The 26,962-nt window shown below is 43.4% G+C and overlaps 1 protein-coding gene across 4 annotated transcripts in view; it reads right to left on the minus strand.

Moving 5' to 3' along the window:
• The window catches only part of TMTC1 (transmembrane O-mannosyltransferase targeting cadherins 1), a 260,656-nt gene extending 233,909 nt beyond the window's left edge, over positions 1 to 26,747 (minus strand). For 3 of the 4 annotated variants that reach the window (XM_057303256.1, XM_026502173.4, XM_044385574.3), the window contains exons 1-2: positions 26,272 to 26,747; positions 6,521 to 6,698 (exon numbers count right to left, since the gene is read on the minus strand). In XM_057303256.1, the coding sequence (XP_057159239.1) occupies positions 6,521 to 6,698; positions 26,272 to 26,576 (483 nt within the window). In that variant the 5' untranslated portion in view covers positions 26,577 to 26,747. Of the gene's footprint in view, positions 1 to 6,520; positions 6,699 to 11,378; positions 11,873 to 26,271 lie in introns of those variants that run through there. The other variant, XM_044385575.3, reaches the window with a different exon arrangement.
• Positions 26,748 to 26,962: the final 215 nt, after the last annotated feature.

Raw genomic sequence — 26,962 nt, forward strand, 5'->3', positions numbered from 1 at the left:
TTAAAATAAGCATAACACCCCACCTCATGTCACTGTTGTGATTAATGAGATGATATACAGGAAGTGCCCACTCAATGGGGGTGTCCTTTCTTCCTTTTCCCTGCAGAGAAGGGGGGGTGGGACTCAGTGCTGAGACAGGTTTTCTTGTGGGGCTTATAGAAATCATCTTTTTATATTAAGGCTTACGTGTACGGTATTTTAATTTAACTTTATTAAATAATCAAATATATTAGTTAAAAAACATAAACAGAAGATAATTTAATTATGTACTTGCACAGGGATTGATAGCAAGTCCCATACTGAGCAAAATTCTAGTCCAATCTACACCAAGAGGAACCTGGATATGGCTAAAGAATTTCATGAGCAGTACAGAGTTAAAAGGTATCAGCTAATGGAGCCGCCTGGACCACGCACTGTTCATTGATCCATTAATCTATAAGGATTTTGAGGGCCAAAGCAGGAAGACTGCCCGACTCAAGGGAGACAGGCAGTGACAATACGGTGTCACCTCAGTGTCAAGAGCCAGCGCAGACTCCCAGTCTGAAAGCAACAACTGTGCACAGTTCACTCGTGAGCCCAGATCTGCTCTGTCTACACCACCGCATCTCTGAGCAGGGAGCTCAGCATCACCTGCAAGGCCCCTGGAAGGTTAAACAGAGAGCCCAGCTCGCTAGCAGCAAAGTCTTGGGATAAGGCCACACATCTGGGCCACTCATCGCAGCACAACCGATACGGCCAACTCACACAACAGCAAGACTTGCAAGCTGATACTGGGTGTAGCAAGCTGGAGTGAGGCGGTCACAAGCCAGGCAAGCATAACGAATGTGCTGAAGGCGCCTGAAGCCTACTTCTCAAATTGCAGCCGGTTTGCGCTGCTGGGAAGCCAGCTGGACGTGCCCAGATAGAAAGAATGTAGTGTCCCTTGGAGCAGAAGCTCAGAGGGCGTGTTGAAATGTTAGTGCTGACACTGATAGACTCTGTGGCCAGTTCCAAACCACCCTACGTTCACTGAACACCTACTCGATATCCTTGTTGAGCTGGGGTCTCTGGGGAAGGGGGTTAGAGGTCTTAAAAACAAGGTGCTTGTCATCAACTACTATATGTCTCACTTTCACCGTGATTCAGTCAGTCAGTATCATCATGTTCGGTAATTGCATGATTTATTCCACTCAACAAACATTTTCCAAGGGCCTCCTATTTGCCAGGTACTGTGCCAGCTGGAGAGATAGGACCTGCCTCAAGGAGTTCAACATCCGGTGGGGAGTCAAAGGAGGGTATTAATACGATACAAAGGAACTGCGTGTATCACAAAGAGGAGAAATCACTGCCATGAGAAAAATGGAGGGATTGATTTTGACTGCAGAATCTGGAAGGCTTCATGGAAAGGCTGGCGTTATAACACTAAAACCTAAAGGACAAGCAAGTAGGGCTCAGTAAGCTCAAGACATGGGAATGTGAATCCAGGGCCAGAGAAGGACCACCGAAGTATCCCAGGCAGAGGAAAGAGCAGTCTGAAAACACGGGAGGTGTTTCTGGAAGGGAAGGCATAAAGTGATGAGAGCATGGAGGAAATAAATGAAAGAGGACAGGAGTGAGCAATGGAAAGCAAATACGGGATGTTAAGTTGGAGCTCCGGGGCTTGGTTCCACGACAACATAGGCTGAACTGTAGGATGTTGGGAAGTACAAAGGACTTCGCCAAAAACACATGCAGAGGGATAGCATGACTTCTGCCTCATGCTGCAGGCTCTCCTCACCAAGACGGTAGCTATTACCTGGGAACTGAACCCTGTAACACATACTCAAATGATGGAAAACATGAGCAAACATCATTGGGTAGAATTCAAACAATGTAACAATCAGATCTAAGTCCTAGCAAGCTTAGCAGAATCACATGTGAAAAATACCAATAAATTTAATTTGCCCCCAAAACTTATTATTTCTTAGCATACCATTCATAGGATTTGTATAAAGTATACCATATGTATCAAGTTATTGATTGTTCTATCTGCACGACGGAGTCCCATTAGTGTCAGACAGGGCGGGGAAATACACACTTAACATGCAACAGCTGAAAGCCAGACTGACTGATTAGATCATGACCGTTTCTCTCCTATGTGCTCTTGTCCCAGTTCTGGAAATGTTGCCCTTAACCTTCAACTCCACATGTCAGCATTTCCTGCTCTGGCTTTTGACTTGACAGAAGTGCCTTCCTTCCAACCAATAATGTTTCCGTGATGATTGCTAAGTTTTAATTCCCACTGGGGAATTACAGTGATTTTCCCTGTTTTTCTCAATTTCTCGACTTATTTTTCTGATGATTCAGGAATCAGAAAAAACATACAGGGGCGCCTGGGTGGCACAGCGGTTAAGCGTCTGCCTTCGGCTCAGGGCGTGATCCCGGCGTTATGGGATCGAGCCCCACATCAGGCTCCTCTGCTGTGAGCCTGCTTCTTCCTCTCCCACTCCCCCTGCTTGTGTTCCCTCTCTCGCTGGCTGTCTCTAACTCTGTTGAATAAATAAATGAAATCTTTAAAAAAAAAAAAAAAAAGAAAAGAAAAAACATACAAACTGCTCCAAAAATATACTGTCAGAAAACCCTTTGAAGAACCACAAGGCCTTCAACGAGGAAAGGTCTAGGTCTACCCTAGTATATATCTCCCGTACTTCAATATTTGTTGAAGGATTGAGTAAATAAATGCATTTGTTCCTTATACTTAAATTGGAGATAATTTTTTATTACAACATGTTGCTTTGTCTTGTATGTATTTATGTGTATGTTCTTTGGCTTTTTTAGGAGCTTGTGAACAAATTATGGGTAGGGACCCCTTATCCACCCACATACCCTCCTGGCACCAAACAAGCATTCATTTACTATATGTTGATTATGTAATTAAGGAAACAAATCCTTAATCATGTCAACATGTTTAAACAGAACTCCTCCCTCAAAAAATGTTAATCCTCCATCCTTCCTGGGATTACTTATGGTCCTGATTTTGTTCTTATTTAGCAAAGGGGAGATACATCCCTCTGACTCCCTCTCTAGCCACACTAAGATCTTTCTTTTTTTTTAAATAATTTATCACTAAGTCTTCTATAACACAATGTTTTTATCTATTTCTCTGTCTTCTTCCTTAGAAACCTAAACTAATACCTATAATTGAATATAGTCTCCTGATCTTACTTCCTAGTATAGACTGTTATGTAAGATAAATTTCTCCACCTCCTACACTTCTCTCATTCCTTGTGAATGCTAACAGTTTCTCTTAAATTTTCCCTAAATGTCCAGCTGTCAGACTCCTTTGTCCCTATAATTGTGCTATCATGGATTTTTTTTTTTTTTATTAGCTTGTTGAAACCTTTTCTTAAAGGTCACTTCGCCAACAGGATTTTTCCTCTTTCTTAGAATTCAACCAAACTCTACCAGCTCATGATCCCACTGTCCAAGGTTCTGCTCTCCTTCTCTGCAAGCATAGAATTAAGACTGTTATTGTCCTACTCCTGTATTCTTTCCTGCAAAAATTTTCCTCAAGACACTCCAAGAACATATTTTCCACTGTACTTCGACCCGGAGTCATATATTCTATATGGCTAGGAGTAGTAGTCCTTGATTATTTCTCTTCAGGTGACAGCCAAAAAGAGTATTAAAAACTTAGGTATTGGGACACCTGGGTGGCTCAGTCAGTTAAGCATCTGTCTTTAGCTCGGGTCATGATCCCAGGGTCCTGGGATCGAGTCCCACATCGGGTTCCTTGCTCAGCAGGGAGCCTGCTTCTCCCTCTGTCTCCACTCCTCCTGCTTGTGCGCTCTCTCTCTCTCTCTGAGAGATAAATAAAATCTTATAAAAAAAAAACAGGTATCTCTCTCATCTTTTAAAATTCATATCTAAAATTTTTCATCATAATTTTAAATACTTGAAGGGATCTAACTTGCCATGCATTGTAAATACTGACATTTTAAAATAAGGCCATAATATTAGTGTTTTAAATGTATGAAATGGAATCTGAAATGTGCCACTGCAATTTGAAGCTCATTATTTACCATTTACACAAACATGAACAGGCTCTTCTTTAAATGACAGACACTTCACACCTATTCCCCTTGAACTCTTATTTCTATTCTATTTCCCCCTGAGCATTATTTCTTAACGTATTGTGTAGTTATGCTTAAAAATATTCTACTTATCATCTTCTCTCTCTGTAGTAAAAATACATTTATAAAGTTACCTCACTAAGTTACCCCACTTAGTATTACACACAATTGCTCAATACATCATAAATTAGAAAAAATGATAAATAGCTCTTAGATATAAAAATACACTTCTTAATAACACAGATGTAGCACGTTTTTCTTTTTTTTTATTTAAGATTTATTTATTTATTTGAGAGAGAGATAGAGAGCATGAGTAGAAGAGGCAAAGGGAGAGAGAATCTCAAGCAGACTCCCCGCCAAGCACAGAGCCCGATGCGGGTCTCGATCCCGAGACCTGAGATCATGACCTGAGCTGAAATCAAGAGCTGGATGCTTAACTGACTGAGCCACCCAGACGCCCCACGCTTCTTTTCAATAAGTGCAATTACTGACTGAATATGACTTCGGGTTAGAATAAGAAAGCACGCAGTATCAGCTCCATTCCTAGCTTTCATCTTTACAGAAATGTTCGCATAAGTAAGTGAGACGGAAGTAGCTGTTACAGCAGTGACTTAATGCTTTGATCACTAAGGTCATCTGCAAAATCATAGTGATCCATCACATTACATAATGCTTAATGATCTACCGGCCAACAACTCAATCAGGTCCTCCTTTAATTTGGTTGAAAGCAAATAATTTCAGCGTACTCATCATGAGAGTTACCTGTCATTAGAGTCATCTGCTTTCATGGTTTCTCAGCAAAAAACGGCTTCACCAAGACTTTCCAAAGAACTATTACTTACAGCCTTCCACTTAGAGGGACCTTTTCAGTCTAAAATACTCAAGAAAGGGCTGGAAAATTCACCTTAAGTAATGTAATTTTTTTTGTAAAACGATTTTTCTTTGTCACTCACTCCAAATAAATTTGTGTCAAAACCCTGGGCTTGCAGATTTACAAGACTGTTTGTGGAAATCATCCGTCATATAGCCTAACTGGTAAAACCAGTCCTCATTACAAAACCAATTGGCCAAATCAGGCTTCTTGTGTCAGCAAAAACGAACATATTATGATGCATCCCCATGACGACCATCTTACGTCTGAATTCAGAAGATCAACACAGGCCACCAAACCCCACTTCTAATGCCACGCTCCATTCTTCACAGAAATACGTCCAAGACAGAGAGCGATATGAAGCCTCACTCCAGGTCTGGGATGCTTCGACTGAAGGAGGCTTTGCTGACACCAATATAATGAATTGTTTCTTTATGTGGTACCTTACAGATAGGGACACCTGGGGCAGAGTAAAATTCTGATGTAGCTGAGACATTCCTTTTTATTTTTCAATGAGATGACAACTGAGAGGGGAGGGGGGAGAGGAGAACCAACTTGACACCTTGACCCCGGGGTGTGTTCTCAGACAGAGAAACCACAGGCAAGGGTCCAGATGCAAGCTGAAGCTCTGGAAATGATTCCTGTAAAACCGCGGGGCCCACGAACCCCTTGGAAAGTCTTCACCTGCTGCTAGCAATACGGATAAAATACACCAACTGTGGTTACTGAGCCGTGAAGCAAGGTAACTTGATAATGCCTTCCAGGTGCCTGATTAAGTCCATGTTTCAAAGAGGACCCAGACCTGAACTCTCTCTACTTTTTTTTTTTTTTAAAGATTTTATTTATATATTTGACAGAGACAGCCAGCGAGAGAGGGAACACAAGCAGGGGGAGTGGGAGAGGAAGAAGCAGGCTCCCAGCGGAGGAGCCTGATGTGGGGCTCGATCCCAGAACACCAGGATCACGCCCTGAGCTGAAGGCAGACGCTTAACCGCTGTGCCACCCAGGCGCCCCTGAACGCTCTATACTTTTTAAATAAATTCTGCAACACCCACCAAATAACTACACTTCACACGAAATAACCTGGAAACCTATTTCAAAGTCCCTATTGTGAATGATGTCTTTCTAACCTGAAGAATGTCAGCCTAACTTTTTAGCCCTCCCCTCGCACTCACCATTCAGCACCACAAATATGATAAATACAAAGCAGAGAGAGAAGGTAAAATCCAAATGTAGAGCGGGAACAATGCCTCAGCACGATAAGTGCCTCAAAATGCCCTGAGCTGTTTAAAACACATTAGAGCTTAAACGTTCTTCAAATAAAGAACGGTGGCCGTTTATGACGACACGTAATAATAACGGTGGTTATTTGGGAAAGCAGTTAAATCGTGAAGGCCATTTGAACATTCAAAACGACAAGCTGTCAAGCGGAATGATTTATATGTAAAGATAAACACTCAGTGGAGCTCTGAATTCACGTGGTTTTAAGGGAGGGAAAGATCAGTTTCGCTTTTTTTTTTTTTAGTTCCCGGTTTCACGGAGGTCGGATGATACTCACCGCCTCTGTGTGAATAGGGTGCACTGCAAAAAGCAACGCAGTAGCGAAGGCGAGGCCTCGGTTCCTGAAGACAGCTTTGTCACAGGTGTACATCAGGACGAGGGTCACGAGACAGTGCAGAATCACATTCACCGCATGGAAGTAGAATGGGTTCATGCCAGTCAAAAATATGTTCAGCCTGTATGAAAAGACAGAAACAGAAGCGGAATCAGCTACAAACAGAACAGAAACACAAGGAAAGAGGAGGGAATCGATCGTTTTAAAAGATAGGCCATTCCATCGATTATTTTTAAATGACTCCCAACATCAGGTTACTCTAGACGTGCGAGTGTCGTTTTTCCCTCTCGGGATTTTCCTATCTGCAGAAACCACTGCAAATGCAATCCAATTTTATTTCAGAAAGCTCTGTGGCCTCACGGAGAAGGCAGGCAGACAGGTGCTGAGCCTGACTCTTCTTCAGTCCGTGGCTCACAGGAATGACCCCAGGATACTCCTGCTTTCACTGCCGGGGCTTCCCAAGAAGCTGAGTGTTCAAAGGCTACCCCACTGTGCAGCGGGTCAGAGCCGTGACCGCTGGAGAGGGGAAAAAAGCCACAAGACTGTGCCTGTGGTCCCAGTTGGGACAACCCAAGCATGAACGTGTTCTCGCACCCACACTGCCCACCAGGAACCAAATTTCCAGATTATGCACCTGGAATTACTGCCCCACAAAGGATCTTCGGGGCATCTGAAGATGCTATTACCAGCTGCAGCTGAAATTAAAAGGATGAGCAAAAGCACAGCATTTCAGAATTTGTATTAAATGTTTTCTAACAGAAATACCCACAGATCTCAAAATCTGATTTCTAAGATTATGAGGAAGAATCTAAAGAGACTCACAGAAAGAAGGGAACTTTATGGGGCACTGGGATAGCTCAGTCAATTAAAGCGTCCAACTTCTTGTGTCAGCTCAGGTCATGATATCAGGGTCATGAGATCCTGCCCCGTATCAGCTCCGCGCTGGGCATGGAACCTGCTTAAGATTCTCTCTCTCCCTAAGCCTCTCCCCCACCCCACTTGCACGCGTGCACATGTGACCTCTCTCTCTCTTTCTCTAAAAAGAAAAAAAAAGAAAGAAATTTCTTGTTCGACATCTTAAAAAATACTTTCCTGAGATAGAAATGCAGAACAGAGAGACTTAAGGTTGCCTTAAATGTAATAACAGGACATAATTGATTCTGTGGGGTCAGCAAAAACACAGTTGTATAGGGTGTGATTCTTTCGGGGGAGCACGTATGCCCTAAGTGGGATGCCTATAGTTGTCTACACTCCAGCTCATTTTATTGGAACAGTAATCCCAAGTCTTTATTCTCATGTCCTTGATCTGCTTCTCTTACAGAAACACTTCCTCTCTGCCAAAACAATTGAGAACGTAAAAGTCAACTTTAGCGATGGCATATGCATATTCCAAATCCTTGACTTGATTCATGCACGAATTTAACCTACAGAATTTTAAACATCTCAAGCTTTATTTGGACACATGGATATAAATGTCATGGTTACTAATTGACTCCATTTTCATTCCCACTGAAGTACTCATGGTCCTAACCAAGCCTGGAAAAATGAATTGTTTTGTGGAATCCCCACTTCAGGGCTCTGAAGCAAGATTCAAGCGAGCTGTATGTTGGCCAACCCACGAGTCTGCGCAAATCCCCAGAGTCCTGAAGATGGAAGCGTGGTGTGAGACAACCCATCTAGAGGCAAAGAGGAATGGGCCGTGAACGAGGGGGCGGGCAGGAGCAGCTAAAAGAGGGAGAAGAGCATTCCATTCCACCTATGATGAGAGAGCTGCTGGCAATCACAAAGCTCGGGACGGTGGAGCTGTGAGAAGGGCAAGACCAGGTCCCTATCCTTGAAGAACTGAGGCGTGATTCCCAGACAGCCCATCCCCGAGGCTGATTTTACATCACCAGCTACTTCATCAGGCTAAGCTTTCCAGACCAACTAAGCCATTCATTTCAAGTTCATTCACACCCATGACAATGAGACAAAACAGGCAATCTTACAACCAGTTGCAAGTGTCCAAGTGGGAAGGGCTCAAGTTTATCAATGTGTACCAAAAGGCTTTAAGAAGTACATAACCTTTGACCAAAAATTTCACTTCTAGGAATTTTCCATAAGGAAACAGCCAGAAAAGTGTTCAAAGATAGATACAGATAGATATAGATACAGGTACAGATATAGATACAGATAAACAGATATAACATTGTTGTATAATAAGAAATATATATTTTGGTCTTTATCCCAACTCCTGGTAGAGATTCTAAAACCTCTGTAATTTCTTAAGTGATAAAGGTCCTAGGAGAACTTTTTGTCCTAATATTTGGTCTTTGGCCCTGGTTCCTGACACAGAACTCCTAAACCCCTTGTACCTCCCCAAGTGATTGGATTATCTTTCTTCCTAATAAGGTGGCTCTTGGTGAGCTCCTGGATGGCTTCTGGATGGGGGCTGATCACCAGAGAAATCAAGTTATGATTAGAAGCCTGGAACTTTCAGCCCTTTCCCTCCTCTATTCTCCGGGGATTGGAGAGGGGCCAGAGATGGAGTTCATTATCAATGATGCCTACTTGACGAAGCCTGCATAAAATATCCCTGAACGACAGCGCTTGGAAAACTTCCAGGCTGGTGAGCACATCGACAGCTGGGCAGGCGGCACAGCCCCATGCGCGGAGACAGAAGCTCCTGTGCTTGGGAGCCTCCAGACCCCACCTGAAGATCTCTTCATCTGGCTGTTACCTATACCTTTTTTTTTTTTTTTAAAGATTTTATTTATTTATTTGACAGAGATAGAGACAGCCAGCGAGAGAGGGAACACAAGCAGGGGAGTGGGAGAGGAAGAAGCAGGCTCATAGCGGAGGAGCCTGATGTGGGACTCGATCCCGTAACGCCGGGATCACGCCCTGAGCCGAAGGCAGACGCTTAACCGCTGTGCCACCCAGGCGCCCCTGTTACCTATACCTTTGGTCAAACCCTTCATTCTATAATAAACCCGTAAACATTAAGTAAGTGTTTCCCTGAGTTCTATGAGCTGTTAGAGCAAATTATCGAACCTGAGGAGGGGTCACAGGCACCCCCGACTGGCAGCCAAGCCGGACAGAAGAGTGGCAACCTAGGGAAGCACGACTTGCAAGTGGCATCTCAAGGCGGAAACGGGCCTTCGACCGGGGGTCTGACGCTAACTCCAGACAGTGTCAGAATTCAAGTGAATTGTGGGACGGGGTCGGAAGTTTTGAGTGTAAGTAGAAGAAGAAACAGGACTTTTCTTTTTAATATACAAGGATGCCTCTTACTGTGATAATCATAAAAATGACAATAAAGAGAACACAAGACATCTAAAAAGCCGAATCCCTGATTTATTTGGTTCCGCAGATACGATACTTTAGATCATAGTTCTGGATTACAAATTAACGGCACTGCTTTGCAAAAGAGAACAAAAGACTTGTTATTCTTCTAAAGTATTGCTATTCAACCACTTGAAAAGGAAAAAAGCATCGTTACAAGTGTTACTAGTACCACACTTTTATGAGGTCCTCTCCCCTTCCAAAAATGATACAAAATGAATCCCTTTGTGGTCCGTGGATATTCTATCTGAAAATGTGCAGGTGTTTCCTATACAGATTATTGGGGGTGTTTACTTGAGTAGAGCTGACACACAGTGTTACATTAGTTCCAAGCGTACCACCGAGTGATTTGACAAGTTTATACATTGTGCCATGTTCACCCCAAGCATAGCCACCATCAGGTTATTATTCCTGGAAACTGGTTAGGACAAAATGCCTGGTGTTGTAAGTGAATTCAATTAGATTCCAAAATATAAAAATAAATTACTGAATAGGGAACCACTGCAGAGCTCATTGAGGTTACTAAAAGCGCCTCACGTGGTACTGGGTACTGGCGACCCTGAGCCTTGAGAACTGACTGAGAATCCAAAGTTAGAAGAGCTTCCCAAATATCTAAAAAGATGGAGGGTGAACTCTCCAAACTACAGACAGGTGGGCTTAAGATGAAATAGTAACAAAATGTTATTTGTGAGCCCTGGAAAAAGAATCTCTGATTCTTTTATGGGTTCAGAAAAAGGGGGTTTAACTGATTAACCTCACATTTTAATAGAACAGGGAGTGTGACAGACACATCACATCTTTATTTTTAACAAAGGCGTTTATCAAAATCTTTCAGAATCTCCTTGTGTACAAGATACAACAAGATGGATTTGTAGCATACACAAAGAGTGGTGAAGAATCACCAGGGTCTCCTTAGATGGAGACCGTCAGTGTAAGTCACAAGATTCTGACATTATCTCTGGTCTGTCCAATATGTCTATCAAAAACTCAGCGACATCCGTAGTGTATGCTAACCAAGCTTGCAGAAAGCCTATGTCTGTGAAGGAGGGGCCACTGACTAGGAGAGTAAGATTCGCAAAGAGTTTAAATGCTTAATACTGTTAATTAATTCTTACAGGGTTAGACTGAATATGGGTAAGAGTAAAGTCCCACATTCGGACATAAAAGAGAACAAAATACGTGGAATCCAGAGTAAAACTACACACATAGTATTGTCCAAGGGCTGTTAGTTTACTCTAAACTTGAAGAGTTATTGCGTCTTGACTATCAAACAGACCAAACTGCGTAAGTCAAACTAATTTTCATTTCAATTCATTCTAACAGATACGTACTGAGTGCCCACTTTCATGTCACGTATGATGTAGGGCCCAGAGACACAAAGAGAAGACATGGCCAAGAGTTAACAGCATCGTAGGAGAAAGAGAGACACTGAACAGATAATAGTTAGGGAAAGAAATCTAGCAGTGAGAGAACCTACCAGGGGCAGAGACAGGAACGAGGGAGGTATTCTGCCTGTGTGCAGGACAGGGAAGGTGGGTGGTATCCAATGTGGGGCAGCAGCCCCGCTGGGTGCTACTGAAACGCCGGAGCACCGTCACAGGAGAGCTCCAGGACGCTGCAAAGACGGGAGTCTCAAAAATGATGTCTCAGGAAGGCAGGCTTGAGGAGATGCGGAATGCTCAGCCTAGAGAAAAATGATGGAAATGACCTCAAATTCTCCAAAGGAAAGGATCTTTGCCATATTGTGGTCCTACCCCTAGTGTCCAGCACAATGCCTGGTTCACGGTTGTCAAAATTAAGTGGATAAATGGATGGATGTACACACGAATTCATGAGTGAGTGAAGCAATGCACGTAAGTAGCTCTCAGAGTGGAAAGGAAGACCCAATAACAACGTTGCGAGGAGACTGTCCAAGGGCCAAGTGTAGCCTGCAAATTGTTTTGTTTCACCTGTATACCTTTTATTTCTTTAATTTACCAACATTTTTAAAACAGATGATTTCATATAAAAATTTCCAGCTTCTCTTGAAATATTAGGCCTGAATTCTGGGCCTACATGGCTGCATGGAAATATCTGTGTGCCCATTTAGATGGCGTAAGTACTCACAATTTGACACAGTACAAGCCAACTACCCAGCTCAAAGGAAGAAGCAGTATTTAAGACCAGAACTGGTGTCTGGATAACCAGAAATGTCCACATAGAGCATGAAAACCAGCCCACCCTAAACACCACCTAAGTAGAACAGTCTTTCACGTTCCATGTCACCCTGAACACACTCCATTATAGCATTTACTCAGTTTTTTAAAACTCTTTTACCATATTCCTCAAATATTATAAGCATTTTTCATGCACTGTAAAAAATTCCTTTCTTTTCCTCATCATATCCATCCCACCTAGCACACAGTAGAGTCCAAATGAAAGTTTACTGAATGCACAAATAAACTTACATTAAGTTGGAAGTCGAGAAGACCATCTTTCCCTTTCAACAATAAGAATCTCTAATTTTATTTGATTTAACCTTCATCCCTAATTTAAAGCTAATCTGAGCAATAGGAAATATATATTTTTTCTTTTGAGAAAAAATCTGAACAGGGTTAAGCATCTGCCTTCGGCTCAGGTCATGATCTCAGGGTCCTGGGATCGAGCCCCACGTCGGGCTCCCCACTCATCGGGGAGTCTGCTTCTCCCTCTGCCCCGCCACCACTCATTCTCCCTCTCTCTCCCTCTCAAATAAATAAATCTTTAAAAAAAAAAAAAAAAGAAGAAGAAGAAGAAGAAGAAGACAAAGAAGAAGAAAAGAAAAAATCTGAATAGTCATGTATGACCGGTTGGAAGCCTTCCAGACTCTGGCAAATACGAACGCAAATGCCCCTCCTCCATGGGAGCTCTTCTGCCTCCCAGTAAAACTGCCCAGAAACGTGGGGCTATAATGAGCTCACACCAATCACAGGGTACTGGTCCCCAGAAAAGGCCACAGGGTCACACAGTGTCTCACCAAGGAGTCACAGGAGGAGGAGTGGGAAGGGGAGAGGAAAGCCACTGGCTGCCCCTCCCTCTCTAGATAAAGCCCCTTACTCTTTAATTTTCTTCTTTGGGAAACAGTTCTGGTTTAAAAAAACAAAGCCGGGCTGGATCCCTGGAGGAGACTTCTACTATGGAATAGGCTAGGACCACTCCTCCAGGGGACCCCAGCTCCACTCAAACAGCTCTACCTCCACAAACTGGCAGACGGCCGGAACCTGCGCAGGTCAGGATTGTCCCCCGGGGGGACTCCAGTCTGGTGTTCGGTCCTGCACCTGGGGTTTTCCTGGTATACAGATGAAGCAACATTTAAGAGGGCTGCACATCTACTTCATTCCTAGGGACAATGTGATTAATTAGCCCCCACCAGCGATCCCTCCCGGGGGGTCATGGCATTCTGATCACCACTGCATCCCTGCTGCTATCATCGTAAAGGCACTCACCTTGCCTTTGGCGGCTAAGCTCTGCCACTTGGCACCTGGTACTCCAGGATCCCACCACTCCACTGCAATCAGAAAGCCCAGCTCAATCGCATCTCCCACATCACACCTGCCTACAGAAAAAAGCCAATGCAGAGCTTCTCAAAGTTGCAGGTGCTCCCTCACGAAAATGTATTTCTTAATGCCTCAGTGGAGGGAAAATCATCTGGCCCTCTCAAGAAACGTAGTAGAGTGGTGGGAGGAAGGTGTGGGCAGGCGGCATGGGGGAAACACATCGCAACATTCCTATCTCAATGAGCTTTTGGATTCTTTTTTCTATATTACACCAGAGATACTTGGCATCTTACCTTCACGCAACATATGTTCCCACTGAGTCCCAGTGGTTCCCAGGATTCCGAATCCCCTGGGGTGCTGGCTACAATTGCCGATTCCCTCATCCCACTGCAAGATATTTTAAGTCAGTAAATCTGAAATGGGACCCAGAGATCTGTCCTGAGAAGCCCAGTGATTCAAACCAGGTGATACTCAGAACAATACAAGACATGCATCTCGAAGCTTAAAGGAAGGCTACCTATGTCTGCCACACTTACCAGGAAAATCCAGATTTCTCAGCAGTAACACAACATACATTCTTTTCCAATATGAACTACAAACCAGGGGGAAAAAATTAAATGTGCCTTAACCATCTTAACCTCAACCATCTGTTTCTGCTATCTCCAATAACGAGTTCTCCAACACTTTCCTTGTGAGTTTCCACGGCGCAAAACTGAACGCGCAGTACATTTTCCGGTCTTCCTTGACTGCCACTCATTTTTCTTCTTCCCCCTCTCTTGCCACCCTCTCAGCTCTCAAATGCTTATAAGTGGTTTCCATAGTCTTCTTAGATCATTCAACCAATAAATAACAACATCTGGTTTTTCTCGTTTTCCTCTAAGGCGAATCCCTTTGGCCCTTAATCATTTTGGTTGCTCTTCTTCTGCGTTCCCTCTAGTACCAGGAATAAATCAGCAAATCATCATCACTTAATGTATCAAAGAACCAAAGGATGTGATTCACAGGCACCAAGGCAAACAACAGTGCAGGGGGGAGACTGGTGCTCTGAGACACAAACAAAATTTATGGTCTGGGTTGTGCTCAAGGCATCCCATCCTCACCTGGCTACGAGGAAGCTACGGGGAGGGGACAGGGGAAAAGGGGCTTGTTGGAGGAGCCCACACCCACGCAAGTGGCAGTTACTGTCACTAGGGTCACATAAGAGCTCAGAGCAGCAAGTGCATCAAGAAACAGTGGGGAAATCAAGGACAGGAAGATCTGTGACCACATTTAGAAGGCAGCAAGTCCCAGGAGAAAATCTTCAAAAAGAAAGTCAGCAAATAATAAAAATTAACAGATCAACACCAGATATTAAATATAGTTAGTTAGAAGTATAATTGAGTTGTCAATTTTTAACCAATTTGTTTTCCTTTGAAGGTATGTGTTTGGTAAATTTCCCGGACACAGTGCAATTCTGACAGTTACTAGTCAGAAGTTTATGTGAGCACAAAGTCCTGCACAGGACTGCACTCCCTTCAGACACTGGCCGCAAGCTCAATGGTCCCCAGACTACCTGCACTGTGGACCAACTGGCTGCAAATTTGGGGGTTCCCACAACTGCCTCAGGTTTGATAATCTGCAGGAATGACTCACAGAATTCAAGAAAGCATTAAACTTGTGATTTCAGTTTTATTATAAAGGATACAAATCAAAACCTATCAAAAGAAAAGACCCATGGAGAGAGGTCTGGGAGGGTCCCAAACATAAACCTTCCCTCTCTTCAGGACACATCACCCCCTCAGCACAATGATGTCTGATTACCAATCAGGCAAACGCAACCAAGCTTCCATGTCAAGTTTTTAACTGGGGTTTCGTTACTTAGGTTGATTGATTCAATCAATCCCTGGGCATGTAACTGAACTCAATCTGCAACACCACTTTCCCTTCCCGAAGGTTGGAAGGTAGAGCTGGCATGTGGCTCAAAGCCCCATCTCTCTAATCCTATGACTGGTCTTTCCAGCATAGCCAGCGCACGTTCTGAAACTATCAGGAGGCCCACCATGAGTTACCCCTTCCTTAGCATAAGCTCAAGTGTGATCTCGGGGCCCACTGTGAGCAACAGAGACACTCCTATCACTCAGGAAATTCCAAGGGTTTAGAAGCTCCCTCCCAGGAACCTGGGCTAAAGGCCAGACAAATTCTTTATTCTACAGTACTTGGGGATAGAAAATCACAGTCATCATAGTTCCCTTCAGAAAGTATTTTCAGAGCCTTACACTCCATTTGATCCAACTGGAAATAATGTCATGTCTACCTCACTGGCTTGAAAAAACATGGCCATTCTTTACAGACTGTAGGACACAGGCATGGATGAACTTTAGTCCCCTGACAGCAGGGTTTGGAGAAAACTCTGTGTAATTCTGAGGTTTGCCTCGGAAGGTACAGCTGCTATGTTCACCCTTAAAATTTACAGCAAGCATCCCCCAACCATCACACTTCAATATACCGCACAAGAGGAGAATGGTCCCCAAGTGCTGTAGACCCTCATTCTCTACTGTCAGTCCCAGCAGGAGACAACAGGGAGCCACAACTGACCCTTTCAGATGCAAAACTAGCCCTTAACCTCACAGAAAGCAGGACCCACTGGAATCCATCTCTATGTGTCCAGGAAATTCTTCATCTGCCTCCACTTTCTCTTTGACAGAGGTAAATAAACCAAGAAATAAATCAAGCGGATTTTTTTGTCTATATTATAAAAGTGTAGCCCTACCTAAACATTTACCTGAAAAAGTCAAGCGTTCACATAAGTGATTCATTCATTCATTCTTTCAACAGTAATTTATGAAGCCCCTACTCTGCATGGCAGGCACTGTTCCAGGTGCTAAGGATACACCTCATGGAGCTTACACGATAGTGAGAGAAGAGAAAAACGAACAATAAATCCATGTTGCCAGACAGCAATGAGGGCTACTTAGGCAAAGAGGGTAGAAAGTGAGAGAGTGAGGATAAAACATGGAGGACAGTCCACCATTTTGGATTGGGGAGCCAGGGAAGTGTCAAGGAAGAAATGACATTTAAGCAGAGATTGAAGGTGGTGAGAGAGCAAGAGTGCACAGGTCTGGGCAAAGAGCATTCCAGAAAATGCAAAGGTCCCAGGCAGTAGCAAGTGTAGCCTGTAAAGGGCACAAGGACTCTAGTATGCTGGCAGAGGTAGAATGAGGAGCAGACTGATAGACTAGAGGTCAGAGGGGTGGCCAGGGGTCAGATCAACAGGGTTTCGGAGAATAGAAACTATTTCTCATCATTTGGAAAAGTAACAGTGCCATTAATTCTGGCATGACCAAGCATTCCTCCCCCTGTCCCTGCCTTTTTAAGTGGAATGACTATGTATTCAAAGTTAGGAAAGACATGAACGGTAGCTCCAAAGAAGACAGAAAAGACATGTGTTGATTTAAAAAAAAAAAAAAAATGCTTCCAATGGTGTTTTCCAAGCCTTCACATTCAGAGGCTCATCTATAAAAACCCTCATAATTCAAAAATATATTCCTCTCATTTTCCATCCTTCTACACCGCCAGACTATAGTCTAAAGCCCATCCTACATCGAAGGCATATGCTGGCAGGCAACAATCTTAACCTCCCCCTCTTGGGGTGTCTAAGATAAACCTTAGTTTGGCATGCAATTTGCAGAGGCCATTTTTTTCATTCTTCATCATAAAATCTTTATTGCCTCCAATCATATTTTTCCTTGGCTATATCCATCACTGAACATCCTAGACAATCTAATCAAACGATCTCCAGGTGTCTGCCATCATAGACTTAGAACACAAACTTACCAGCTTTGCTACAACAGACCATCTCCAAATGAATTCCAAAGAGGACAAATCAAAAGGAACAGAACCAAAATGAACACGCCACCATTTCTTTAAGATTTTGGGCATAGAGGCTAGAGCTGATTTTCATGGTTGGCATATCATCTGTGACTAAAAGATGCAAACTGCTGCAAAAAAAAAAAAAAAAAAAAAAAAATCTCTCCAGATCCAAGCATTAAAATGTTGCAAATCCTTACAGCTGCACATATTAAGATATTCTATTTTTTAACTCTGACATTTCAAACCACCCACTTTCACTCTTATGGTGTATACCACCATCAGAAGCCTTCAATAAGATAAACCTTTATAGCAAACTGGTAGAATGCTATGATCCAGTAGTCTAAACTCAGAGAGAGACTCAAGAGTTTAAGGTCCTCTCATTTGCCTCAGTTTCCCCAACTTTAACATGGAACATCCCTGTTTCTTTCTTGTTGAAGGAAGCTTCCCCTTGCTTCCTGATGTGGAATGGCACTGCTAACAATCCAGCAAAAGCTTCTCAAGAGGAAAGGGGCAGAGAGGAAATAAAATTAAAAAACTAAGCACCTTTTAAATCCATCAGGGCCATTCGTCAAGGTGGGGGTTATGGGCATCATGGGTTTTGGTTCTGTGTCAATTAAGTGCCTACAGAGTGACTTAACGTGTTTAATGTCCTGATTCCGGAGTTAAAAACAGGTCACGGCCAGTGGAGGATAAAGAAGCAAAATAAAAAAAGGTGACTGCTGCAGATTAAGTTTTCACAGATGTTTTGATTCTGCTCTACAATGGTCCAAAAATATTCCTGTGTGCCCTTGGAAATGATCTTATGAAAAGACCGAACAGAAGATTTGACTGGGAACAGAAATTCATTAGAATTCTAAACTCACTTCAAGGAACACAGAGAGGACCATTTGTATCAGTTAAAGTTTGACTGGAGAAGCGGAACCACCGGGAATGATACAGCAGCAGGGATTTACTGTAGAGATCTGACCTTTCCCAACTGTGGAAGCCAGCTAGGCAAGCCTGCCGCTTCTGTCTGCATCGGACCTCAAAAGCCACCAGGGTAGGCATTTGGGAGGGAGGAAGGATGGACTGGAAGGAGGGGAGAGGAAGGAAGAGCTGGAAGCGAAGGTGAACTAAAACGCATGTCTGCTGCTCACAGCTTCTAAGGCTCCAACTTTAATGATGCGAGTGGCTTTCAACAGGCTGGAGCTCTTCCCTGCAGGGCTGCACTCACACCTGCACCGTGCTTCCAAGTAGCTAGAGCACCATGATCTGGAGAGTTCCGGGGGAGCTGTGGACCTAGCTACTGTCGCCCGCCAGCAGCGGGTGAGCTGGCATGTCTGTGACAGCCCACGGGAGCTGTGACAGCACTAATATGTACACCGGCCCTCTGACTGGGAACGTGGCCACTTCACTTTCACTTTTCAGATCTCGGAGAAATTTCTCTTGTACAGCTATAACCTAGTGCAATACAGGGAAAGAATTTCCAGGAAACAGAGTTCCAATTCCGTTAAACTGACGTAATACAAAGCCATCATATCTTGGTAAACTGCCTTCATTTTCCTTTGCACCCTGCCCCACAAACTGGTAGAGCAGGCACTCTAAAAATCCAGTTCCTTATTCCAATTTCAACTGATTGCTTATTCAAGAAAAACTGATTAATATGTTTCTATGCATGCAAGTACCTTTATAGTAACAAGCATTACACATCTTTATTTATTAATAACATATTTATTCTTAAGGTAATTTCCAGCTCTCAATATGCGTGACATTCATTCAGTGAATCAAAGATAATAAACTATTTTAATAAAAACTAGGTTTGAGTGGCGCTTAGGTGGCTCTGTTGGTTAAGTGTCTGATTCTTGGTTTTGGCTTGGGTCATGATCTCATGGGTCCTGGGATCGAGCCCCAGGTGGGACTCCGAGCTCAGGGGAAAGTCGGCCTGCAGATTCTCTACCTTTGCTTCCCCTCCCCCACTTGCATGCTTTCTCTAAAATAAATAAACAAATCTTTAAAAAACAAACCAACCTAGGTTTGAGTTTTGCACTGGGAAAGACAAGCTACAGAATGGGAGAAAGTATGTGCCAACCACATAGCTGACAAAGGACTTGTACTACAATATATAAAGAAATCTCAAAATTCAACATGAAAGAATAAAAGTCCACTTAGGAGATGGACAAAAGATATGAAGAGACATTTTAACGAAGAGGACACATAGAGGGCAAAGAAGCACATATTTAACACCATCATCCATTAGGGAAAAGCAAATTAAAATCCCAATGAGATATCACTGTACGCCTATCAGAGTGGCTACCATAAAAAAAAAAAAAAAGTGACAATACCAAATGCTGGTGAGGAAGCAAAATAATAGGATTATTCACACACGGTATGGAAAGGTCTGGAAAACAGTTAATCGGTTTCTTAAAAAATGAAATATGCAATCACTATGGGACCCAGCGGTTGCAACCCTGGACATTTATCCCAAGAAATAAAACCTGTGTTTACATAAAAAACCCATAAGTGAATGTTTATAGTGGTTTTTGTTGTAACAGCCCAAAACTGGAAACAACCCAGATGTCCTTCAACAGGAGAATGGTGAAACCGTGGGACATCCACACAATGGAAAACTACTCAGCAACAGAAGGAATTAACTCCTGATATGCAACAAATTTGAATAAACTCCAAAGAATTATGCTAAATGCGAAAAAAGCCAATCTCAATAGGTTACATACTATCCGATTCCACATACAGCATTCTCAAAATGACCAAATTATAGACAAGGAGAACAGATTAGTGGTGATTATGGAGCAGGGTGGGGTGTTACAAATCAGGGGTTTGTTACGAATGAGGTGTTTATAACTATAATAAGGAAGCAGGAAGGATCCTTAGGTCGACATCGTTCTGTATCTTGACTGTGTGGTAATCTTGGAAATCTACATGTGACAAAACTGCATAGGACTAAATACACACTTAACAAAGATAAAAGAGTACATGTAAAACTGGTAAACTCTAAATAAAAGCTGTGGACTGTATCAATGTCAACTTCCGGGTTGGGATATTGTACTACAGTTATGCAAGGCTCTAACCCTGGAGGAAAATGGATAAAAATTTCTATATTATTACTTACAACTGCATGGGAATGTACAGTTATTTCACAATGAAAAGGGTTTTTTTAATGCCAAAGACACTATAAGAAAAGAAACTACAGGCCAACATTCATGCTAAACACAGATGCAAAAGTCCTCAATAAAATACTAGCAAACTGAATTCAACAGCACATTTAAAGGAACATACGCCATAACCAACTGGGTTTTATCCCTGGGATACAAGAATGGTTTGACATCCTCAATTCACCTAGTGTGACATACCACATTAACAAAATGGACGGTAAAAATTACATGATCATGTCCACAGATGCAAGAAAAGCAGCTGACAAAATTCAACACCCTTCATGGTAAAAAGTCTCAAAAACTAGATTTAGAAAGAGTTTACCTCAACATAATAAAGAACATATACAAAAAGCCCACAATTAACATCATACTCAATGGTGAAAATTGAAAGCTTTTTCTCTGAGATCAAGAACAAGACAAGGACGCCCACTCTTGCACTTCTATTCAGCATAGACTGGAAGTCCTAGCCAGACCCATTAGGCAAGAAAAAGAAATAAAAGACATTTACACTGGGGAAAAAAAGAAGTAAAATTATCTGTTTGCATATGACACCAATCTTTTATGTTAGAGAACCCAAAAGACTCAAAAAAAAAAAAAAACTGTTAGAATATTCAAATCAGTAAAGTTGCAAAATACGAATCAATATACAAAAATCAGCTGCATTTGTATCAACTACATTTCAATAAAAAATGTATTTCTTTTACACCATTTCTTTTACACCAATAAAGAACAATCCAAAATTAAGAAAACAATCCCATCTGCAACAGCATCAAAAAGAATAAAATTCTTAGGAATAAACTTAACCAAAGAAGCGAAAAACTTGTATAATTAAAAATATAAATCATTAGGGGCGCCTGGGTGGCACAGTGGTTAAGCGTCTGCCTTTGGCTCAGGGCGTGATCCTGGCGTTGTGGGATCGAGCCCCACATCAGGCTCCTCCGCTATGAGCCTGCTTCTTCCTCTCCCACTCTCCCTGCTTGTGTTCCCTCTCTCGCTGGCTGTCTCTATCCCTGTCAAATGAATAAATAAAATCTTTAAATATATATATATATATATAAATCACTGACGAAAGAAATTAAAGAAGACACAAATAAATAGAAAGACATCCCAAGTTCATGGATCAGAAGACTTACTATTGTTAAAATGTCCATAATACTCAAAGCCAATTATAGAGGCAATGTAATCTATATTAATATCCTAATGGCTTTTTTTTTTTTACTGAAATAGAAAAAAAAAATCACAAAATTCATTTGGAACAACAAAAAACCCTTGAATATACAAAGCAATTTTGAGAAAGAACAAAGCAGGAAGCATCACACTTCCTGATTTCAAACTATATTACAAAGCTACAGTAATTAAACAGTATGGTACTGGAATAAAAACAAACATACTTGCCAACAGAAAAGAATAGACAGACCAGAAACTAATCTACACATATATGGTCAAATGATTTTCAACGTAAAGGCCAAGTACACACAACAGAGAAATGACAGTCTCTTCAATAGTCTTTGGAAAACTGGATATCCACATGCAAAAGAATTAACCTGGACCCTTATTTTACCCTGTACACAAAAATCAACTTAAAATGTATTAAGAATTTAAATGTAAGACCTGAAACTTGTAAAACTTCCAGAAGAAAAACAGGGGTCATGATCCCGGGGCCCTGCTCAGTGGGGGAGCCTGCTTCTTCCTCTCCCTAGGCTGCTGCCTGCCCCCTGCTTGTACTCACTCTCTCTCCTTCTCTGTCAAATAAATAAATAAAATCTTTAAAAAAAAAAAAGAAAAACAGGGGAGAACTTCATGATGTTAGACTTAGCAACGATTTTTTAAATATGACACCAAAAGTATAACAATAAAAACAGTATTAGGTAACTGGGACTACATCAAACTAAAAAACCTCTGTACAGCAAAAGAAGTAATCAACAGAGTTAACAGGCAACCTATGGAACAGGACAAAATATTTGCAAAGCATGTATCTGATAAGTTATTGATATCCAAAATACATAAGAAACTCCTACAACTCGAGGTTAAAAATATATATATATATATGATGAAAAAAACGGGCAAAGGGCTTGAACAGACATTTCTCCAATAAAGACTTAGCCATAAAAAAGAATGAAATCTTGCCATTTGTGACAACATGGATGGACCTAGAGGGTGTTATGCTAATTGAACTAAGTCAGACAGACAAAGATGAATACCATATGACTTCATTTACATGTGGAATTTAAAAAACAAAACAACCAAACAGAACAAAACAGACACAGACTCAGATACAGGAAACAGATAACTGGTTGGGGGGGGGGGGCAGGCAAACTAGGTGAAGGGCATTAAGAAGTACTAACTTCCAGTTATAAAATAAATAAGTCATGGAGATGTAATGTACAGCCTAGGGAACATAGTCGATCATATTGTAATAAATTTGTATAGTGACAGATGGTAACCAGACTTATAGTGGGGACCATTTTATAATATATGAAAACATCAAATCACTATGGTATACATCTGAAACTAATAGGGTATTGTATGTCAATTATACCTTTAAAAAAAGACACACAAATGGCCAACAGGTGCATGAAAAGATGCTTAACATCACTAATCATCAGGGAAATGCAAATCAAAACCACAATGACTTATCACCTCTGTCACACCGACTAGGCTGGTTTTTATGGAAAAAAAAAAAGGTAACAAATGTTGGCAAGGATGTGGAAAACTAGAACCACTGTACGCTATCGGTGGGAACGTAAAAGATGCAGCTCCTATGGAGAACAGTACAGAGATTCCACAAAAGGCTAAATACAATTACTTTATAATCCAGCAATCCTACTTCCGGTTATAAATCCAAAAGAATTGAAATCAGGATCTTGAAGAGATTTATGCACTGCCAAGTTCACTGCTGCAACATTCACAATAACTGAGACATGGACACAACCTAATCGCCCATAATCAGATGAATGGATTAAAAAAAAAAAAGTGGGGGGCACCTGGGTGGCTCAGTCAGTTGAGTGTCTGTCTTCAGCTCAGGTCAGGATCTCAGGGTCCTAGGATCAAGCCTGCATTGGGCTCCCTGCTCAGTGAGAAGTCTGCTTCTCCCTCTGCCCCTTCTCTTGCTCGTGCTCTCTCTTTCTCGTTCTCACTCTCTCTCTAATAAGGAAAGTCTTTAAAAAAATAAAAAATAAAAATAAATGGTCTATACATACAATGAAATATTATTCAGCCTTAAAAAAGGAAATCCTATCATATACAACAACAAGGATGGACGTGGAGAACATTACACTAAGTGAAATAAGCCAGTCACAGCACAAATACTGCAAGACTGTACTCACATAACGTATCCAAAATAGTCAAATTCATAGAAACAGAGAGTGGAAGGATGGCTGCCAAGGGCAGGAGCAGGGGAGCCCAGAGAGCTGCCGTTCAGCAGGTATACAGCTCCAGTTATACAAGAGGAACCAGCGCCAGAGAGCTGCTGTGCAACCCTGTACCTAGAGGAACCAGCGCCAGAGAGCTGCTGTGCCTAGAGTTAATACTATTTTATCATGCTCCTAAGAATTTTAAATGGCAAATCTCATGTTAAGTGTTCTTACCACAATAAAAATAAATAAAAATGGTCTTGAATTCTCAAAGATTTTTATTCAAACAAACCTAGCTTAAGATATAATTAAAATGGTGTGTATATATATTTAAAGGCCCACTTTAACTTCATTTTCACCAACTTCCTGAAATAAAAATCATAAAGGCATAATCTATGTAAAGTGTTTTAGGCCAATGCTTGGTTCACACTGAGTAGTTAATAAATGTGATTATCTGTCCTTCCTTGCAACAATCTTTAGAGTTGTGTGGGTCTAGCATCATCAACGGCATCCCTCGTACATGCCCCTCTTTATGCTGTTACACGAGAAGATCCAGTGTGGAGAAAGCCTCCAGGTCTTATTTTAATTCACACCTGTGAACATGGAAAGATGGGCTTTCTTTTTCTGAAGAGACATCTACCCCTTTCTAATTAGTGCTGTGTTGCTCTCTAGATTTGCAACTCAATCGCCTCAAAAAAAAGAAAAAGTATAGCCAGTAAGATAAGATATACAAACAGCAATGATCTTAGTCACCAACCTGCATTTTGTAGCCAATGAGAACAGTGAGAAGTTGGCCCCGCCCTGCAACTCTCCTTCTCCCTTACCCCTGTTCCCCCAAAGGCTTGCTAACATTCCTCTTCATCAATGGCCTTGCCTCTTGTCTACTTCCTTCCCACTCCTCTTTCCTGTCCCTGCTATCTCCTGCATGCATGAAGAAAACATTTTAGAAAGTCAGGAAGAGAAAACATCTTCCCCATCCTCCACGAAGTGGGCGCAGGCACTGGGCCCTAACCTTTCAAAATGGAAAATGCTCAGATCAAGACAGTCTCCATGGCTGTTATAAGCCCAGCACATCTCGTGCTGTGAGCTTCCACACCTTAAATGAACCATCATCCCTCCCTGTAATAAATGAAAAAGCAGGTCAATCTAGACGATAAACATATTATTTGTGCCATCTAAGATTTTAAGAAATATTTCGAAAACTGAGAGCACTGAGCAACTCACTCAGTAGCTGAGGCTATCTTTCAGCCAAAAACCGAAACCACTTTCCAAGAGGACAAATGTTTATAAAATACTCTCTTCAGAGTCAAATGCGCAATTTCCTCACCCTCTTTTAAAACACTTTATTTTCAATAGAAGAATTAAGTCAAAAGCTCATGAATTACTGCCAACTGCTATGGTTTCCTTTTTTAAGTCATCACAGCCACCTGTCAAGAAACCCTGGCCTCCTGGCAAGATTTTCAAGCCGCCTATCCCGTCTCGAATGTCCATTACCATAAAGACGGGTTCATATTATACCCACTGGAAAAGGCTTAAAACACTGATGATACTGAACCAATATTATTTCAAGTTTTTGTCCGGCACATTATAAGCTTAAATGTTGAGCCAAATTATAAAGGGTTGAATCAAGCTCACGGTGTAGGAGATAGCACTCATACAAAGCCCTCCTCCTCTTCCATCTGAAGCAAGCCCTCTTTTAAATTCAAGAAAATACTCCACCCTACAAAAACCTGGCGTTCTCTCGGTTCCCTTTACACTTTATTCACACCAGAAATGCTGAATCATGACTCTGAGGTTGTAAAACAAAAACTGTTTCGACTGGGACACCAGGATCCCAGAGGATCCCACGCTTCTGCCTTCCTTTGCTTTGCATCTTTTAAAATCTAAATCCCGAGCCCTTCCGCAGACCTGCAGACTGGGAAGGCTCCGCGAGCAGCCAAAGGCTGCAGGTCGGAGGAGAGCCTCCGCTCCCTCCGCTGCGCCTCCCCAAAACCCAGGCAGCCCTGGCAGCTCCTAGCTCTCGCCTCCTCCCCTCCGAACGCGACCCCAGAGGGACTGATACTCTCGCCCTCAGCAAGGCTGCCCAACAGCCTCCGAGAAATTCCCAACTTGGAAGCATCCCCACCACAGCCTCCGGTCCGGAACTCGCTTGGCCCGCACGGTCGCACTTGACCACCGTCCGGCAGGGGTGGGAGCGCGGGAGCCGCTCTCCCAGCCCCGCTCCCAGCCCTCGCCTGAGAGACCAGCCCGCCGAGAGCGCAGACTCTTGAGAAACTCGATCCCAAGTCCCAGCCCGCGCCTCCCCAAACGCCCCGGGAGCCCAGAGAAGCGGGGCCGGGGCCCGCGGCGCAGAGTGGCGTGGATAGCAGGAGACGAGGGAGGCGTGGAGGGGAAGGGGCCGCAAGAAAAGAAACGACCCCCCGAGCCGGTTCCGCAACTTCTCCCAGCTCGACTAGAAGTGAGGAGAAACGGCGGCGGCTGCGAGCGCGAGGTGAGGGACTCACTTGAAGGTGAGGACGCAGAGCGGCCGGTAGGACTTGTGGCTGGTGTTCTCGGCCATGCCCTTGCCCCAGAAGTCGTTGGTGAAGATGCCCCAGCGGAGCGGGGCTCCCGGACGCACGTCGGGGTTGTTCACGATCGCCCACACGTCGTCGTGCACGAACTCGCCCTGCAGGGAGCGGCTGTAGCACAGGCAGCTCGCCCCGGCCAGCAGCGCCGCGGCCCCGGCCGGCGCGAGTCCGCAGCCCCGCCGCCGGGAGGGCGCGCGGTCGCCGCCGCCGCCGCCTCGGGCACAGCCTGTCACCACCATCGTGCCGCCGCCGCCGCCACCGCTGCCCTGGCCGCTCCCGGGCGTCTGGCATCCTCCCCGGCCGGGGCCCCGGCGGCGCGCCGCGGCTGCCCGGAGGTGGGCTCGGGCATGGTGCGGCGGCAGCTGAACCCGCCGCTAGCGCCCCGCGCTCCGCCGCCGCCTGAGCCGCCGAGTTGGCCCAGCTGCAAATAAACAGCAGTCCCCCCGCCTCCCCCGGCCATCGCCACCTCCTCCGCCCCACTGCGCATGCCCCGCTAGCTCTCGCCTCCACCCGCCCCCCCCCCCCGCCATCCCCGGACTAGGGCCAACCCCCCCCGCCCAGCACCCTCCGCCCCCGCCCGGCTCGCCGCAGAACTCAGCCCCGAGCTCCCGCGTCCCCGGCCGCC

Source organism: Ursus arctos, unplaced genomic scaffold (genome assembly GCF_023065955.2).
Source record: "Ursus arctos isolate Adak ecotype North America unplaced genomic scaffold, UrsArc2.0 scaffold_26, whole genome shotgun sequence".
Lineage (NCBI taxonomy): Eukaryota > Metazoa > Chordata > Mammalia > Carnivora > Ursidae > Ursus > Ursus arctos.